The sequence below is a fragment of the Vipera ursinii genome, assembly GCF_947247035.1.
Source record: "Vipera ursinii genome assembly, chromosome: 3".
NCBI lineage: Eukaryota > Metazoa > Chordata > Lepidosauria > Squamata > Viperidae > Vipera > Vipera ursinii.
Genome location: NC_139516.1, coordinates 157,362,890 through 157,381,248, shown reverse-complemented (window position 1 = coordinate 157,381,248; position 18,359 = coordinate 157,362,890). Strand labels below are relative to the sequence as shown.

General features: G+C 36.1%; 1 protein-coding gene across 1 annotated transcript in view; it reads left to right on the top strand.

The window, feature by feature from the left end:
• DOK6 (docking protein 6) overlaps window positions 1-18,359 on the top strand; it is a 209,595-nt gene that overhangs the window by 152,565 nt on the left and 38,671 nt on the right. The window contains exons 5-6 of the mRNA XM_083359361.1: window positions 7,541-7,730; window positions 13,594-13,732. Of these exons, the coding sequence (XP_083215487.1) occupies window positions 7,541-7,730; window positions 13,594-13,732 (329 nt within the window). The remainder of the gene's footprint in view (window positions 1-7,540; window positions 7,731-13,593; window positions 13,733-18,359) is intronic.

Genomic DNA, 18,359 nt, shown 5'->3' with positions numbered 1-18,359 from the left:
ATATGCCTGCTTATTAGGGCTTTCATACACCCCCCAAGCGGCATTATTACAAAGTCAGCTTAATTGCCCCCAACAATCTGGGTCCTCATTTTACCTACCTCGGAAGGATGGAAGGCTGAGTCAACCTTGAGCCTGGTGGGACTCGAACCTGCACTAATTGCAGGCAGTTGGTGTTACTTAAGGAGGCATTAGCCCACTGCTCCACCAAGGCTCTTATTACAGCGCTTTTATTCAACTTATCTGCTACTTCAGTTGAAACCAACTGTGAGTGGTTTACATAGACCAGGGGTGTCAAACTCACAACATCACATGACGTGTCGCAACGTATTGCGACTTTTTTTTCCATTGCCTGCAATGGGGTGGGCGTGGTTTCGCCATGACGCATCCAGCCTACGGGCTGGCAGTTTGAGACCCCTGACATAGACTATCATATATACTTTAAAAGTTTTTAAAAATGCCTAAAACACTGATAACAATCTTGCAGAGATAAATTTTATGTTTATTATAATCCACATTACTGTACAGGAAGCATCAGCTCACTTTCCTACCCTAAAGGTCTGCTGATGAATCTAAATTTTGATGGTCATTCTGAAATCCAGCACAGGAGGAACCATCCATATCTCAATTTAAACTACTAATAAACTATCAGGAGCTACCTTTATCAATCATTCAGTCAAATTAGAGCCAAAACTAATGATATCATTAATGGAGTACACCTTTTGCTGATTCATGTTATTCACCTACATTTAAAGTAAAAAGATGTTCTAAGATGGCGGCGCCTGGAATGGCTGTGGCTGCATTGGCTCTTGAAGGCGAATAGTTTTGGGAGGGATTGTAAGGGCTATAGGCCACATGATCAGGAAGATTTTAATGTGTTTGAGCAACATGGTGGAACTAAGGTAACATACAACATACGACCAACAATCTTTGCTGGCATGGCGAGTTTCTAGTTGTTTTGGAACTGTTGGTGAGACCATTAAAAGTCGTTGGAGCTGTTTGAATTTGTTCTACCAGCAGCAAGATCTGACTGCTGGCCCAGTGATGGATTGTATTGCAAATCAGGGCTGTTTCCAGAGGAGGCAGAGGAGGAAAGGACCTGGAGCTTATGGAGTGAAGGAACTGGATGAGGCTGTCGGCAGGCCCAGAGGAAGAGAGAGAGGCTTTTGGAGGAGTTGGTGGCGGCGGCAGCGTGCTCCAGGGGCAAAAAGAAGCAAGGCCTCTTTAAGGAAAAGGTGGAAGAGTCAGGATCAGAAAAAGGAAAGAAGGCGAGGTTGTCAGAATACAAGCGAATTTGAGCGCTAATCCACATGGAGCCCCATTTCCATCTGTCCTGTTTGCCATCATTCACTCCCTAGAGACTAAAATGGACAATGTGACATTTGAGCAGGCCCCGAACAAGGAGTATATATCGGAGGTGGTGACCCTTTGAGAGCTGTATGCAATGAAATTTCATTTTGATGTATGCCGATTGGTGTACATTCACAGTGACAATAAAGTTATCATCATCATCATCATTAAAGTAAAAAGATATTCTTTTGGTTTATTTTTAATGTACATATGAATCAGAAAATGGAAAATAATTGTATGTTAATATCCATATGTTTTTTAAAAAAATATTCTGTACAGTGTAGTTCTTGAACAGAGCAAATTAAGGTTGCAAAAAGGGATAAATTGTACATAACAGCAAACAACAACTGACAGCAAAAAAAGTCAAGTCATACTTTTCCCTCATCCTCTAATTTATAGCAAATTCAGTTCTGTGTAATTATAAATTCAGAGAATGCTTTATTCTAACCAAAGTTAGTTAATATACCGTATATACTTGAGTATAAGCCGAATTTTTCAGCCCACTTTTTGGGCTGAAAAATTCCACTTCGTCTTATACTCCAGTCAACAAAAAAACTTACCGAGGACTTGTGCGCGGCCGAGGCTTTGGTGCTTCCGGGATCACGCGCACCTCTCCCAAGCCACCGCCGGCCGAGACCTGCCGAAGTTTGGGGAGGTTTGGGGAGGTGCGCGCGCACCTCCCCAAACCTCCCCAAACGTCGGCAGGTCTCCGTTCCTCCATGCCCTGCCTGCCTGCTTCTTTCCGCAGCGGAAAGAAGCAGGCAGGCAGGGCGCGGAGGAACGGAGACCTGCCGACGTTTGGGGAGGTTTGGGCGCCTCCCCAAACCTCCCCAAACGTCAGCAGGTCTCCGTTCCTCCTGCCGACGTTTGGGGAGGTTTGGGCGCCTCCCCAAACCTCCCCAGGTCTCCGTTCCTCCACGCAGACCTGCCGACATTTGGGGAGGTTTGGGCGCCTCCCCAAACCTCCCCAAACGTCGGCAGGTCTGCGCGGAGGAACGGAGACCTGGGGAGGTTTGGGGAGGCGCCCAAACCTCCCCAAACGTCGGCAGGAGGAACGGAGACCTGCCGACGTTTGGGGAGGTTTGGGGAGGCGCCAAACTTCGGCAGGTCTCCGGACAGCGGCGGCTTGGGAGAGGTGCGCGCGATCCTGGAAGCACCGAAGCCTCGGCCGCGCGCAAGTCCTCGGTAAGCTCCAGGCGGTCACTTGCTTCGCGTCTCCTGAGGGAAGGGGGGGCAACTGGAGCGGGCGTGTTTCCTCGCCTGCTGGGCGCCGCGATTTGCCCGGGGAACGCGCGGGCCCCGAATGGCAGCGTGGAGCGAGGAAGCGGACAGCCAGGGCTTCCCCGAGAGCCGCGGCCACACAGGGTATTCCTGTGTATTCAGGCTTGCAAAATGGCGGATCGAGCCTCTGCTGGCGGCAGAGGCTTGCAGAGCGCGGATCCAGCCTCCGCCGGCGGCGGAGGCTTGCAGAACGGCGGATTGGCTTATACTCGAGTCAACAACTTTTCCCAGTTTTTGGGGGTGAAATTGGGGGTCTCGGCTTATACTCGAGTCGGCTTATACTCAAGTATATACGGTAATTATGTTCATTTCAATATGACTATTTCTTAATTAATTATTCTTCTATTCATCCATTTTGCAGAACAGTCACAGATTAGGTAGGTCATCTAAACAAGAATATTGTTCTTACAGAACCAGATTGTACAACCAGGTATATTTCTTATGTTTGGAATTACAAGTTCCATCAGCCCTGGGCAGCAAGAGATAGAATTATAGCCCAAACCATCTGGAGAACAGATGATGCCTGTTCTTTCATAGTTTATTTCTTGGATTATTACTAAAATCTCAATTGCAAATATGTATGACTAGGTTGCCAACTAACCCATTAAATTACTCATTTATTATGAATGAGCTCATATTATGGAATCAGAATCTTAAAGCCAGTATAGATTTGTCAAGAATATTTTGTTTTTCATGCTTATATCCCTCTTCTATTAATTGTATTTATTTATGAATGTCACTCTCTATCACAGACTATCACATTAGGCTTGCCTATCATTTGAATTTTATCTGTATTTTCTTCTTTTTCTTTAAGATATAATTATATTTCTGAACTGACTCAAAGCAACCATTGTGCTAAAAAAAAATAGCAGGATGGCCAGTTCTATGCATTCAGTACTGAAAATGAATGGAGTCAAACCTGAGAGATGCATTCATCCTTCAGGAGTTCCTAAAGATCTAGTCCAACAATTTATATGTATTAGTATACACCTCCCAAATATTAGGGGCATATTTGAAAGTCTGATTTGATAGTTTACCATCAGCTCTTTTATAATGCCAGTTTTGTAAAACCTCTCAAGCCTTCTGCCTTTGTGAACTGGATGAGCTCAAACACTTTGCTGTTGCATTTACTCCCATTTATTTCAGCTTTATTAATTCACATTAATTTTACATTCAGTTCCTTTTAGCTTATTCTTAAATTCACATTTTTGCTTCATAGCATAAAGGACTCCCCTTATGATTTTGCAGTCCACAACTTGAGCAAGGTTTTTCAACGTCAGGATATGTGCACCTGTATTTAGTTTATTACCACACTTGTATATCTATCTTACTGTGTTCTGGATTAAAATGGATAAAATTGGATTTGATTTGGAGTAGGAGGATTGTTGTTTCATTGTATATCTAATGCCATTAGTGTTACAAAAGAGAAAAATAATAAAATGATTTCTTGTAGAACTAGTTGTGATAGTCATGTTTACCCAGTAGCCTGGTAAATGAAATCTCTAGTTTTTTGTTTTTTTTTCATTACTAGTTCTAAGTCTTCTAAATTTCACTGCATATGTTGTCTCCACTCTTGGGTAATTACTATTGATTTTGTTTCTTTGTTTCACAGTTGAGGTTCAGTCTAATCAGGAACTTTTCTTTTTAATGGACAACTCACCTTAAGACAGTGATGTTCAGTGTGAAAGAAATAAATGTGTCTTGATGTTTTGAGCATACTGTGTTTCCTTAATGTCCTTTTCTAATAATAATCTCAAATAGTTTAAGGTGGAAGGAAGATTTTTCCCTGATTTACTGAACTTTTCAAAAATTACAACCCCATCTTTTTCTGTGAATATTAAAAATAGATTATGTGTCCAGGTAGCCATTGGCTTATGACAATACCAATTACTATATCTTGGACTAAAATCATAATAAAGATTGATTTGATATGATTTGATTTCATGCAAGACTGTTCATGAAATAGTTCGTTTTGAAATTAAACTATTCACAAAAATAAAGAGAAGCCAGCTGGGAGTTATTTGCAGTCACAACTGTAAAATAAAACATATGGGATGCTGACAGTATTCTCCATTCAGAGGATTGCTTCATGATTTTGAACTGAATAAAAAGTTGATCTAGTTTGTTAATATGCATTTCATAGGTTTTTAAAGGTGCTTTCAGCATTTACTTCTCAAAGATTTGCCATACTCTAGAACAAACTTTCTTTAATATATATATATATATATATATATATATATATATATATATATATATATATATATATATATTTGTGAAATCATCCATTGATTTTCCAAAATTTAATATTCCAATTCTTTCTTCAACAGATCCGATAAATAACTGATCCTAGCTTTCATTTGAATTTTTAATATTTTTAATATTTTTTAAAAGATTGTAAGTTTCTGTTAAAATGCAACATCTCTTAAAGAAATTAAAATTGGAAGTGCCTCAGAGCATGTTAAAACACCTAGGACCATGGCGGCAAACCTATGGTAAGTGTGCCACAGGTGGCATGCAGAGCCCTCTCTGTGGGCATGCGCACCGTCGCCCCAGTCCTAGGCCTTCTGCTGGGTTTTATAAAACCTTTTCGCTTTAGACCTCCGCTGCTGTGTGCAAAAAAAAAAAGTTCAATCAATCAATTTCAACTTCTCACGGGAAAAGATCTCACAAAGTTGGAATTGATTGATTGAACTTTTTAGTCCCACCCAGTCTTGCTGTTACCACCGCAGCCATGCCCACCCAATGGCTGCACCCACCCAATGGGCCACACGCACCCAGCACCCAATGATACATAAGTGGGTTTTGGGTTGCAGTTTGGACACTCGGTCTCTAAAAGGTTCGCCATCACTGACCTAGCCCATACTGTTTAGTTAATACCCGTTTTAGTTATAAAAATTGCCAAGTGTATATTGAAAGCAAATTAGACTCGAAGGCTTTAAACCAACTATTAAGAATCAACTGGTTTAAAATATACTGCTCAAAAAAATAAAGGGAACACTTAAACAACACAATGTACTGTATTTAATAGTAGGATGTCTTATCTTGTGTTCCCTTTACTTTTTTGAGCAGTATATTAATCCCTTGTTAGTCCAAACTTTCCAACCAAAAGTCTGCCCCATTATTTTTAAAATGGAGTTATTCCACAGTACTCCCTTCACATGTGATTTGGGATCAAAACTAGTTACTTACCTTTTAATAACCAAATAGGCCTAGCATTACTTCATCCAGCTTTCCATAATTATAAATAATAGCTTTAATATCAACTACATATATGGTACAACTATATAAATTTAGTAATATAATCCACAAGTTATGTTTATGAAAATGTTGGTAGGAATCTAGAAAGTATATTTATTTTTGTAAAGAGTGTTTGCATTGGCATCAAAAACTGGAGTAGCTGCACAGAATACTTAAGTAATTGAAGTAGCTTTACTTGGTAGCAATATATTAATATTCTGAAAACTGTATAAAAACAATACATTATCATAATCATCACTGATATTTTTTATTTAGACCCCCTGTAGACTATAGCATTAATGTGATTAGTGATTACATATAGCTTTGGAGATCTACATAGATAGTGTAATACTGAGTGAATTAACTTCAGAGCTTATCAATAAAACAAAATCAAGTAGGCTGAGGGACAAAAATATATATTGATAATTACAAATTTATTCATAGCTTGAAATCTTTAACATTATTGTACATGAAATTGTTCATTAACTGCCTTTTTTCATAACTTTATTCCTGTTGGGTTTCTAATGTTTTACATTAATTCTGAGGCATATTTCCAGCTTAATGTTCTATCTGTTTTTCAAAAAGTGACTTCTGTGAGAACATAAATCTAGGTTAGAATGGATTCCTGCTAGTCCTTACTGGACAGTGTGTGTCTGTACTACTACCTAAGTATCACTTTAAAATTAGATTCACTGATACATCTTTATAGATGTATATTAGTTTATGCAGTATTAGTTTATATTACTTTGCTGAGCAGTTATTGCTACACTTACTTTCACTTTCACTTTCTCATTGTGAAAATTATCTTTAAAAAATTTTAAAATTTGTCCTGTGTCCCATCCTCATTTGCCCCTGAAAATAGTACCACTGGAATTTGATGACAAATCATCTAGTGGTGATTTTAGCCTTGCCATTTGCTGCTGCCAATTTGCATACAAAATCTCTGGTTTTGTGTGTTTATGCTCATTCTTGCTATTCCTTAGGAATGGTTTTGACAGAAGCATTTGTCAGCAGGTGTTTGTGAATTGCACATAGCCACAGGCGTGCATAAAGTATAACTATATAACGAATTATATAAAGAGAAAGAGATAGTCTAGAAGTTTAGTATTATATAATTTGAAATTATAGGTTCATATACTATTACACATCCAATCAATGATAGATTAAGAAACCAAATAAATGACTTTGGACAGAGCACTTTGTTTATCTACAAAATGTTGCTTACCTATCATTCTTTGGGTACATTAATTAGGAGGTGATGTAATAAAGCAATATTTAAGTGTAGTTTTCAAAGCTTAAAGTAACAGGCTTAAAGTGTGTATTATAAGTCTGTTACTAAAATATGCTAAGTTCTTTAAATCTAGAAAACAGGTGCACCTTCCTAAGTAAATGAACTAATTGAAACTATAAATGCTAAAAAAGGAACATGATTATATATCATTTCATGAAGGTCATAAAAAGAGGCAAAGTTTATTTCGTTAACAGGGTCTCAACTCTTTTTTGAAATATGGTAGGAATAACCCTGTCCTCTAAATCAATTATGTCCTCCTATCTTTAAATAAATTTTATTTTAATAAATGCTTTAGTCAATAGGCAAAATCAAAATTGTGGTCATAATTCAAGCCAGTTCACACTTTTTTACTTTTAATGTATTATTTCTGTTTCTGTCTTCCAGAACGATTCAATGTATATCTTATGCCTACACCAAATTTAGATATCTATGGTGAATGTACGATGCAGATCACACATGAAAACATTTATCTCTGGGATATCCATAACGCTAAGGTTAAACTGGTCATGTGGCCTCTCAGTTCTTTGAGAAGATATGGACGTGATTCAACATGGTTCACTTTTGAATCTGGAAGGTAAGTATCAGTTCATAGAACTCAAATAACATACTTTACCTTCAAAGAATTGTGTGTTATTGCTGAGGTCAGCCTTGTCATGGTACAGTGTAAAAGGGGCACATTCAAGAATAGTTGCTTTATCTATTTATTGTCGGCAAAGTTGTTTCTGTAAGTTTGGGTTTTTGTTGGGGGTTTTTTTGTAATTAATTTGCATTTCAAATACACAAAGTTAGGCTACATTATATTCTGGCTTTAAGCATTTGGGGCTGGCTGGTGATGCCGTATCTGACACATCAGCAAAATATCAGTTTTTAATAAAATGTTGACTCAATAGGTTTGTCAATCACAGATCAATAAAAAATAATACGAAAATATTCTTAAGAATTATAGTGTGCCTAATCATGTATTGCTGAGTTTAGAATATAAAAAATACAGAGTCAACATTTTATTAAAAACTGATATATAATGTCAGTAAAAAGCTAGTAAAGGCTTTATATTTTTATAGTCAGCTGTATAATCTAGATTCAAGCATCTTCATGGAATAAACTAAAGGTTTATTTTGAGATAAACGTCCAAAAATTACTCTGTCTGAGATGTCTCTTTAACAGCATGGTATTCTCTTCAGGAATTCATACTATTAAATCAATGAAAAGTGACAGAGTTCTTCTCCAGATCCTAAATGTAGCTCTAAATATACTTGCTAAAATGTTGACAGCAGCCTTGGCATAAAGTTTTCAGAATGCATTACCTCAATAATCTATCTATCTCACACAATCTGGTTTCATGAAATGACGTCAGACATCCAACAGTATCAGTTAGTTAATTAACATATTATATATTCAATCAGGTCAGCATAGATTGTTTATATCAGCTGCATCATTTAAGACAAATGATAATTATTCTGGCTGCTTTGGAAAGTGTGGGCTTTTTTCCACTGTTTGGAGGCACAATCCAAGTCCACTACATGAAGGTTTGGAGAATCAAGGTTTTATTGTGTTTCTCACCAAAAAAGGATGAGTTTCCATTGTCAATCATACTTCTGTTGATCACAGAAGCTGGTGTTTAAATTGCCATGCCTTATTTCTTTTGGCTCTTCCTAATGGGGAAAACTATTTGGGGTGTTATTCCTCTAATTATTCAGATGGGAGCTAATAAATAAAAAAGAAATGTTCCTGTTCAGTAGCCAGGTATACAGAGCAGCTGATCAACCAGCAGCATTTTGTGGTTAATCCAAAGCAATAAAGTTGTGAGTTGCCTTATTTTCTTTTCCAGTATCTGTATATTGAGTTACAGTCTCACAGGATATAGAGAGAGAAGGAAAGCAATGCACTTAACCATTTATACATAGAAAACAAAATCTTATAGAATGATAGATTATGAAAACAGAGATTATGAGTAATCCATTAAAGCAGGAAGGAAAATCAAAAATAAGCAACTCATCCACATCCAGGATTATCACTTTTTTTCAAATTTCAAATATGAATCATGTTCACAGAATATAGTCATAAGGAGATAATACTTTGACTGTTGTAGAGAACATTCTTTGATTTTAATAAAAGAAAAAGTCAACTGATAAGAGCTGAATAAAATCTTCACAAATTGAGCTGCCATTTTTCTGTTTTCTGGTGTTTTTTTCACTTTTAAATATATTTATCTTCATTTTGATCTACAGGCTTCTTTCACCTTTAGGGCTTGTCAGCTGTCAGTATACACTGATTAATTGCTTAGTCTTTCTTGGCTTCAGTTTCTTTTTTATTGGTTAACCTTTGCTAACTTTAACGATGACCTTTAGTTTATTGACTGTCCCATGCTGAAAGTAGAACCATAGGGTTATGAACTGTATTTTTATTTTTCTCAAAGGTTTCTGGCTTTTTCCTGCATTGCAACAGTATACCTTTAAGTAAATAACTTTAATTTCATGCCCTTTGTTGCATAGAAACTTTTTAAGTGAACTTTTAAAGAAACTTTTAAAACAATTTTCAGAATGATATAATGGGCTTGTATTACATTACTATGAACTAGAATTATCATTTCTACAGTGCAGTGCTCGCTTAATGACTGGTCATTTAATGATTGATCAGAGTTAAGACAGATTTTCTAATAGGTACTAATGCCATATGGATGAAATAAATTAATTTAACAACTGTCATGTTTGCTTAATAACCACCATGCTCTCATAATTGCTGCAAAAAAGTTTGTAAAATTGGGCGCTATCACATGGTGACCCACTTAATCACAATGACTTATGACCATAATTTTAGGCTCAAGAACATGTTTAGTAGGGTCTCTGAGATTCATATATTGAATATAGGCTTGTCTATTGGGAACTGAAGGGATGTGATGGGTTCCACAGGAAGTTACCTGTTATATATTAGAAACAGAACAGCTGTTTACAGTTGAAAGAAAAGCTGTTGTTGAAAATTACAGTGTGTTTTATGCAACCCTATATCTTTATATTGTATTATAAATTCTACAGACTTAAATTTGTCATCTGAATCTTATATCATAATCCTATGTAGTGTCAGGTGTGGAGAATCAGAACCACATGTTAAGTTCCAGTTAAGCTGATTTATTGTTCATGCCTATACACAAGAATCTAATCAACTAACATTCAGCACTAAATTGGCACTAGATAAAGTTAATAGAATTCAAGAGGAGCTAGACATGGACTGCTTGTAGGAATGTAACAACTCCAGGCTGATTTCTCTCTTGACTTCCCCTTCATGTTCTGCCTCTCCTCCTATAAGCAATGAACCTAAATCTCATTGATTGGGAATCACATAGCATGCTAAGTCATGATTGTCCTAATCATGGATTGTTCAGTATGTCCCAATTAGCACTAAATCAGGATTTAATGGCATGTCTGCACAATATGCTGAGGCAAAAACCTGTATATGACATTGTCATATTGGATGACAACTTATTTGTCCTTAACTTATTTTGTGCAGTTGCCAAGCAGTGAAACTTGTTTCCAAATTCAGGACCTAACATAGAAGTAATTTGGAAAAAAAATCATAAATAAAAGTCCCAGTTCCGCCCTTTAGCGACACACCAAGGAATCGCAGGGCTCCGTACCACACGGCTGATTTCACCCTGCCAGGGGACCCTAAAAGGGTCAAAAGTCATTCTGGGGAGGCAATGAAGAAGGAGGGGCGCCCCGACGATCACGGAACGGAAGGAGAAAGGCTAGCTGCACATCAGTGTCTAGCCCAAGCTACCAGCAGCTGAAATCCAAAAGCACAAACCAGAATAATGGTGAACAGCGTGCTTGAAACTGGGTGAGAATATCGATCTTCTCTCTTCTATTTTGTAACTGATTCCCTGGAAAAGATCCCCAAAGCAAGAAATCCTCCAAAAGTGAGGGAGGGAACTAAATCCCCATCCCTGCATAAACAGAAGCAGCAAATTAACTTCTAAGGGGAAAAAGAAATTTACTGAAATGAAAATAACACTATAGTCTGGATAAATCTGAAAATTAAGAAAACCGTTAAGATTTTACACCCTAAAGAGTTTCAATGAAATTATTAAAAAAATTGTTTGAAAAAATTGGAAAATTTAATTTAATTTAATTTAATTTAATAAATAAATAAATAAATAAATAAATAAATAAATAAATAAAAATAAATAAATAACTACTGACATCTAGTGGAGAATTAGAGCATAGAACACCAGCAACTCTGACTCAGAAATTGGCAAGACACCCAGAAACAAAGAATAATCTGTTCCCACATACTGGGCCATCTATGAGCTTAAAAAGCGTCTACCAAAAAAGAAAACTTTAACTGTTGTCTAAGCTCAAGAATTGTTTGCAGAAAAAGAAAAACTTTGACTCTTGGCTAATCATCTAAGGTGGAATTTACTAGAAGGCTTTAAGGTGGCTAAACATTCTGGACCCCTGAATAGAAGAATTGTTATAAAATACTGCTTTCACTGATGCCTTGACAATTGGAAATGCATTGGATTACAAAAACCATACATAAAGATAAGAACTATATAAGATTTGGTTGTTTGGATTTTGAGATTGGCTGGTTTGATAAGGCTAATTACAGAAACTATGTACTGGTGAAAGACTGTTTGGAGGGGGGAGATGAAATGGATATTGCATATTTATCTAAAAAGGACAGGAAACCACACCCAATATTCCCTTTTGAAAGACCTAACTTGGAACATCAGAGATCTGCAGGAGTAAGACAAGACAAGATAAGTACTTTTCAGGAAGAAATGTATGCAATGCTACAACAGATTCAAATGACAATATTTTCAAACCACGATGAGATCAAAAACAACTTTGATGACATAAATGAACATATCTTCAATCTAAACTTACAATTAAAAAACCACAGAAAACAACGATAAAGAACAAACAAATCAGATAACAGAACACAAACTAGAAGAAAGTGACTTAAATAAGGAAGCTACTAATGAAGAGCACTACAACTTAACACAAATAGAAAAAAATCTACACGATTTTACCACAACAATGAAAATGGAAAAGATATTTTATCCATCAGGACTTCAAAACAAATTTGAGGATAAGAAAGAAGATTTAACAAAATGGATTATAGAGCTGCAAGGAAAATCATCAGAGTCCAGGAGACAAAAAGCACACATCCTACTCAACTTGTCATTCTCACTCTCAACAACACTTACAAAAATACAGGAACTTCCTGGCAAGCGGAATATACTAACTTGGAAAGCTATTTGGCAAAAGAAGAAAGCTAGAGTTAGACTTAAGAGATCTGATTCGACTTAGCAGATGGAGTATTACATGATTAAACATTTATTTGAATATGGTTAAAAAATAGATAATTTTGGATATAAAGGGACCTATAGTAAGAGGCATAAGAGATATAAGTAGTGTAGTATTTTTTACAATATATGAAATGTAAAAATATTGGGATGAAGTATGTGAATGGAAAGTTTGGACATTTAAAGGTAATTAATTTTGAGAGAATTATGACTGACAAGAATGATTTGAATACTGAGGGGAAATTAAGCTTAAATAAGAATTTTGAAAACAGGACATACAGTGACTTAATGATGGAATTTACAAATATAGTTGAAATATAAGCCGTTCAGAAAAGATGTAACATGTGGATGTTATAGGATATATAAGTATTATAGTATTTTTTATAATATATGAAATATGAAAATATTGGGATGGTGTATGTAAATGAAAAGTTTGATATTTAGGTAATCAATTTTGGGGGGAAAAACTATGATTGATAAGAATGGTTTGAATATTGCGGGGAAATTAAATTTAAATAAGAATTTTGAAAACAGGACATATAGTGATCTAACAAGATGACTTTTACAAATGCAATTGAAATATAAAAGATGTTATATATGGATGTCATTGTTATTTGTACAAACACAAAAAATGTTTATATCCAATCTTGTATGCATTGAAAATATTAAGAATTATATTTATCTAATGTTGACAAAGGAGAATACCATTGGAAGAAGGGAAGATCAAGGAAACATACTATTAATTATTATATTGATCATGGAATTATAGAAATTAATCATTATCGATTTTTTTCAAATATATGAACCCAGACAACATGCTGTTTATTAAGCACCAAAGATTCTTATTGTAAAAAAAATCAATAAAATATATTAAAAGAAAAAAGAGAAAAATCATAAATAAGGTGATGGCTTGGACGCTTCCTTCAATATTTTTATATGTACATTTCTAAAAGAGATTCTTGATTATTCACATAATCTTGCTCGTATGTGTAAGTGTATATATACCTCCACCCACACACCCCTATAAATTTAAGCATGCAAATTGGTGTGATATTACTTGAAAGTATTTCAGTTATTTCTTTAAAACAGAAACTCATCTTGATATAAATATACGCGTATATACATTTTTTAGGATGTGTGACACAGGAGAAGGGCTATTTACCTTTCAGACAAGAGAAGGTGAGATGATCTATCAGAAAGTCCACTCTGCAACACTGGCAATAGCTGAACAACATGAAAGATTGATGATGGAGATGGAACAGAAAGCACGGGTAAGACTTTTGCTATTATTAAAAGATTGTTTCTTGGAAGGAAATCGTGTTTGAAATAAAATCTGATTTATATAAGAAACTTTATATTTAATTTAATTTACAATGATTAAACAAAGGATATTACTCGTATCAAACTACTCTTTGTTAAAATAATTGTTTTATTTACATTTACGCACATAACCATTATGGAAGTGAGAAAACCTTGGTGCATTGCCACCAGTAAGATTTTTTTTTCTTCCTAATGAGGTGGAGGGTCAAAATACATACAATTGCATGTAAGTTTTGGCTAAATTCATCAGAACAAAATAGAGCATTTAAAATCTTAAAAACGTGTTTTGCTTCTTCTATGTGGAATCAGATCTGCACAATAGGTAGTCTTTGAGTTACGACTGATTGCTTAGTGACCATTTGAAGTTATGATGACAGACCTCCTTGGGTATATTTACTTACAGCCTAGTTCCAATGGCCGCACATAACATTATACCCACATTCATGTGATCTCATGTCAAGTACTTGGCAACTGGCTCACATTTATGGAAGTGTGCAGCATCCCATGGTCAATGGCCACATTTACTATGGTTTTGCTGATAAATGTCATATACTTTCATTTTTTGGCAAAACCGTGCTCGTAGCGAACAATGGATTTGCTTTATGACTGTGGCATTTGCTTTAGAACTGCGGCATAAAATCAGGCCAGTCACACAGATGACTTTCTTTATGAACATCATGATCATAGTGGGCAGAATCTATTATGTTTATTCGAGGCTATCTATAGATCTTTCTGAGAAACATAAACAAAGATGTTGGGAAATGAAGAGTATTTTTAAAAATTCTATTCATATTCCTTGTTTCGCAAATCACTAGTTACCCAGATCTTCCTTATGGTAATTACCTAGCCATTTAAGTTTAATAGTGTAAAAATGAAGGAGTTTCAGAGGCCATTTCTTACCAATTTGGAACTGTATAAATTAGCCATCCAAGACATCTCAGCGTTCTTTATTTTTATTCAGTTTTTAAAATCGTATCAAGTAGTAGAAAGGTAATGAAAATGTTTAAATCATGAAGGTTTTGTATTATAAAGTTCTGAATCGCTAAGTAAATATTATGTTTCACCAAGCAGCCTTGCAGCAAATTGAGAATGCAATATATCTTTCTGATTGATTCATATGGACATTTTCTCTTCTGCTAAGTTTGACTTAAGTGTTTAATTCTAGGGGACCAAGGTATTTTCAATAGAAAAGCCCATTTGGAAGAAAGTCAATACTCTCAGAGCAGCTATGTGTTATCACACATTAAATTACTGTGGATTTCCTTTTAGTTATCCTCTTGCCAGTTGTGAGAGCTGATCTAAAGAGCTCTGAAAGAAAGGAGGAAAAAATATCACCAAGTACCCTTTTCAAATCTATTGATCAGAAGAATAGTTCTGATATGAAATTTATCTTATTGACTGGATTTTACATTCTATGGTATTTCTGATATATTAAATGTGGTTTGAAAGTAACTAACAAGGTCTCTCTAAAAACCTATTATAAATCATATTGCTCCAGTTAGCTTCCATATTACTTACATCACATTTCACGTAAATTACACACACTAATAGTTGAAACTAAGTCACCCTTGGAGGAGATTTGTAGTGAAGTATAATTTAGCCCATAGAACTCAAATATTGCTTGAAATTAAATATGTTATGGTATCTTAAGTCTCATTCACCACAAGTCAGCTATTAAGGCAACTCGACCAGCTATGAGGCTTTGTACTGGCCTAATTTCTTCCTTCTTTGTCCAATTTTTATTTTAGAATAAGCCATAATAACTATTCATTTTAAATATTGGAATATTTGGATGCAAGAAAGGTGAAATATGACTGCAGTGTCATTATTATAAATCTTTATGAATGTAATGGAGGGACAGCAAAAATGTAATGAATTTGGGGAAATATGGAAAATATGTACAAATTAAAGATATTCTAAATCAGGGGTCTCCAACCTCCGGTCTGTGGACCGGCAGTGGTCCGCAGCAGGCCAGCAACCGGGCCATGCAAACAAGTGAAGCCTCATCCGTGGGATGCAGGCAGTATGCAAAACCACACCCCCTCAGGTACACAGAAAAACCTTTCTCCATGGCACTCGTGTATGTGTGGGTGTGGGTATGTGTGTACACACACAACTAGCAAACATCAAGTTCCTTAATAATATCTTCTCTTCGTGGAATATTATTCTCATCACTTCTTTTTTATCTAATCACCTTCTAGTCTTTATCCTACTTCTTTTGCACTTTTTAATGAAATTCATCTTCTGCTCGATCATATCTGCTATGGTTATATAGTTGAGCACAAGTACAAGGAGCACAAGGTTAATGTAGACTTTCTATAGATGAGTAAGTGGTGGAAAACAAATATTTTTCAGCGTGCTTTATTTCAACAGTAATATTGTACCTTACATTAGAGAAAAGGGGAAGAGGTTTTCCCTCACTCATCATCCACATCCAAAACAACAAGGCTAGGTCCTGTTGAATATTGTAATTGTAAAGAGAAGAGATGAAGGAAGAGGGAACAGCGAAATAACTTTTCTATTCCTAATGCTTGCATCTTACTTAGGTGTTAAAAAAATCTGGTTTCGTTATCTGAATTATGTTTGGACAATGTTTGAAATCATTACAGTAGACATAAGATTTGGTCATAGCTGGATTTCTTTAATCAATACAGTCTTACCAGTTTATATATATTCACGCAAGGAAAATCTGTTATTTCACTTTGTATAAATAATGCAAACAGCAGAAGTGGGCAGACTTATTTATAAAATACAGCTACCAAGGCAGCAATAAATCTCGTTTGTTTTGTAGTATATTGTTTTTTTTTTACCTTCCTTAGATTTAGAAACCTTCAAGGTCAATCAAGATAGGATATTTTGAGTTCCTAAAATAAAAGTAACACTGCAGATTTTATTTGTTTTATTTTAAAAAATTATATATTTGTTTTAATATTTAAGTTACACAATAAGTGGAGCATGGGATATCTTGGAGGGTGGGGGGGCCTCCTGGGAATGCTGTTATGTGATCAAAATTCAGACTGGCCCACATTTATGATTCCCCAAATGATACGTTTTGGCAACAGCACTACCATATTCAGTCCTGGTTAGTTCCAATTGCCAGAAGCTGTCTGCAGACACCACTAGCATCCAGTAGTGTGATTCATAGGCCCTTCACACTGTGAACATGAAATCGATACATCAGCTGGAGAAGCCAGCATATGCCATGTGGTGTAAACAGAGCAACTTCCTTCATCATAAGCCAAGCAAGCTACACCAGAAGATGACAATATGCTTCAAACAAGCCACCTGTAATCAGAGAGTCCTGTTATAGCATGGAGTTTATCGACCATTTCAGATGACAGATGCTGGGAATCAGGAAATAATAGTGCATTTGAAAGAGAGTCATGTGCTTCACATTTTGCCCTGCATCATTAGGCACCCAGATATTCGCAGTTATGGTGTTATTGATTATTCTGTTTGATTCTTCTACATGGAAGAAGAAGGAATTCTATCAGATCCTTGTCTCAGGAAGGAAATTGGTAGTTTGTACAATATGCAAAACCATCATAATATTGCATATTCTTCTCTTGAGCCAAAAAAATGACTGTTCACATGGGTCATCAAATGATAGATTTTGATAATTGCAACCGTATTTTGAGATGAGATCTGGTAAAAGTAGCATCTTATGTAGCATCTACTATTGTACCTCTGCCAAAAAAAATCTAATATAGATAGTTTGAACGATTTCCGTCCTGTGGCGCTTACACCTGTCATAATGAAATGCTTTGAAAAATTTGTGCGAAATCGTATCATGGCTTGTTTGCCTGTTGGATTTGACTCTTGTCAATTTGCATATAAGGGAAAGAGATCCACGGAGGATGCGGTGGCCATGGCCTTACACGCTGTCCTGACTCCTTTGGAGAAACAAGGGAACTATGCAAGATTGCTATTTGTAGATTTTAGTTCTGCATTTAATACTATTCTTCCGCATAGACTAGTGCCCACATTATTAGATCTGGGGCTCCCACCATGCTTATGCAGGTGGATATTAGATTTTCTACCAGATCGTTCCCAATGGGTCAGGATGGGTTCTCACGTCTCTGCGGATCTCAGTATAAATATGGGGACGCTGCAGGGGTGTGTGTTGAGCCCGTTTTTGTACATGCTCTACACATATGACTGTGTTCCCTATTACCCCAGCAATAAGATCATTAAGTTTGCAGATGACACAACGGTGGTTGGTCTGATTACTGCTGGGGAAGGGGGGTCAGCTTATAGGAAGGAGGTTGAGTTGCTGATGGAGTGGTGTAGGGAAAATAATTTATTCCTCAATTTAAAAAAAACAAAAGAGATTATTGTGGACTTTAGGAAATGCAAATCGAACATTCATCCACTTATTATTGAAGGGAATTGTGTGGAACAGGTCTCGGGGTTTTGATTTCTGGGAATGGAGTTAAGAGATGATCTGACATGGGGAGCAAACACCAAAGTTGTGATGAAGAGAGCACAGCAGAGGTTATACTTCTTGAGAATTCTCAGGAAGCATAATCTCTCAAAGGACCTGTTGTTGGCATTCTACCACTGTACCATAGAGAGCGT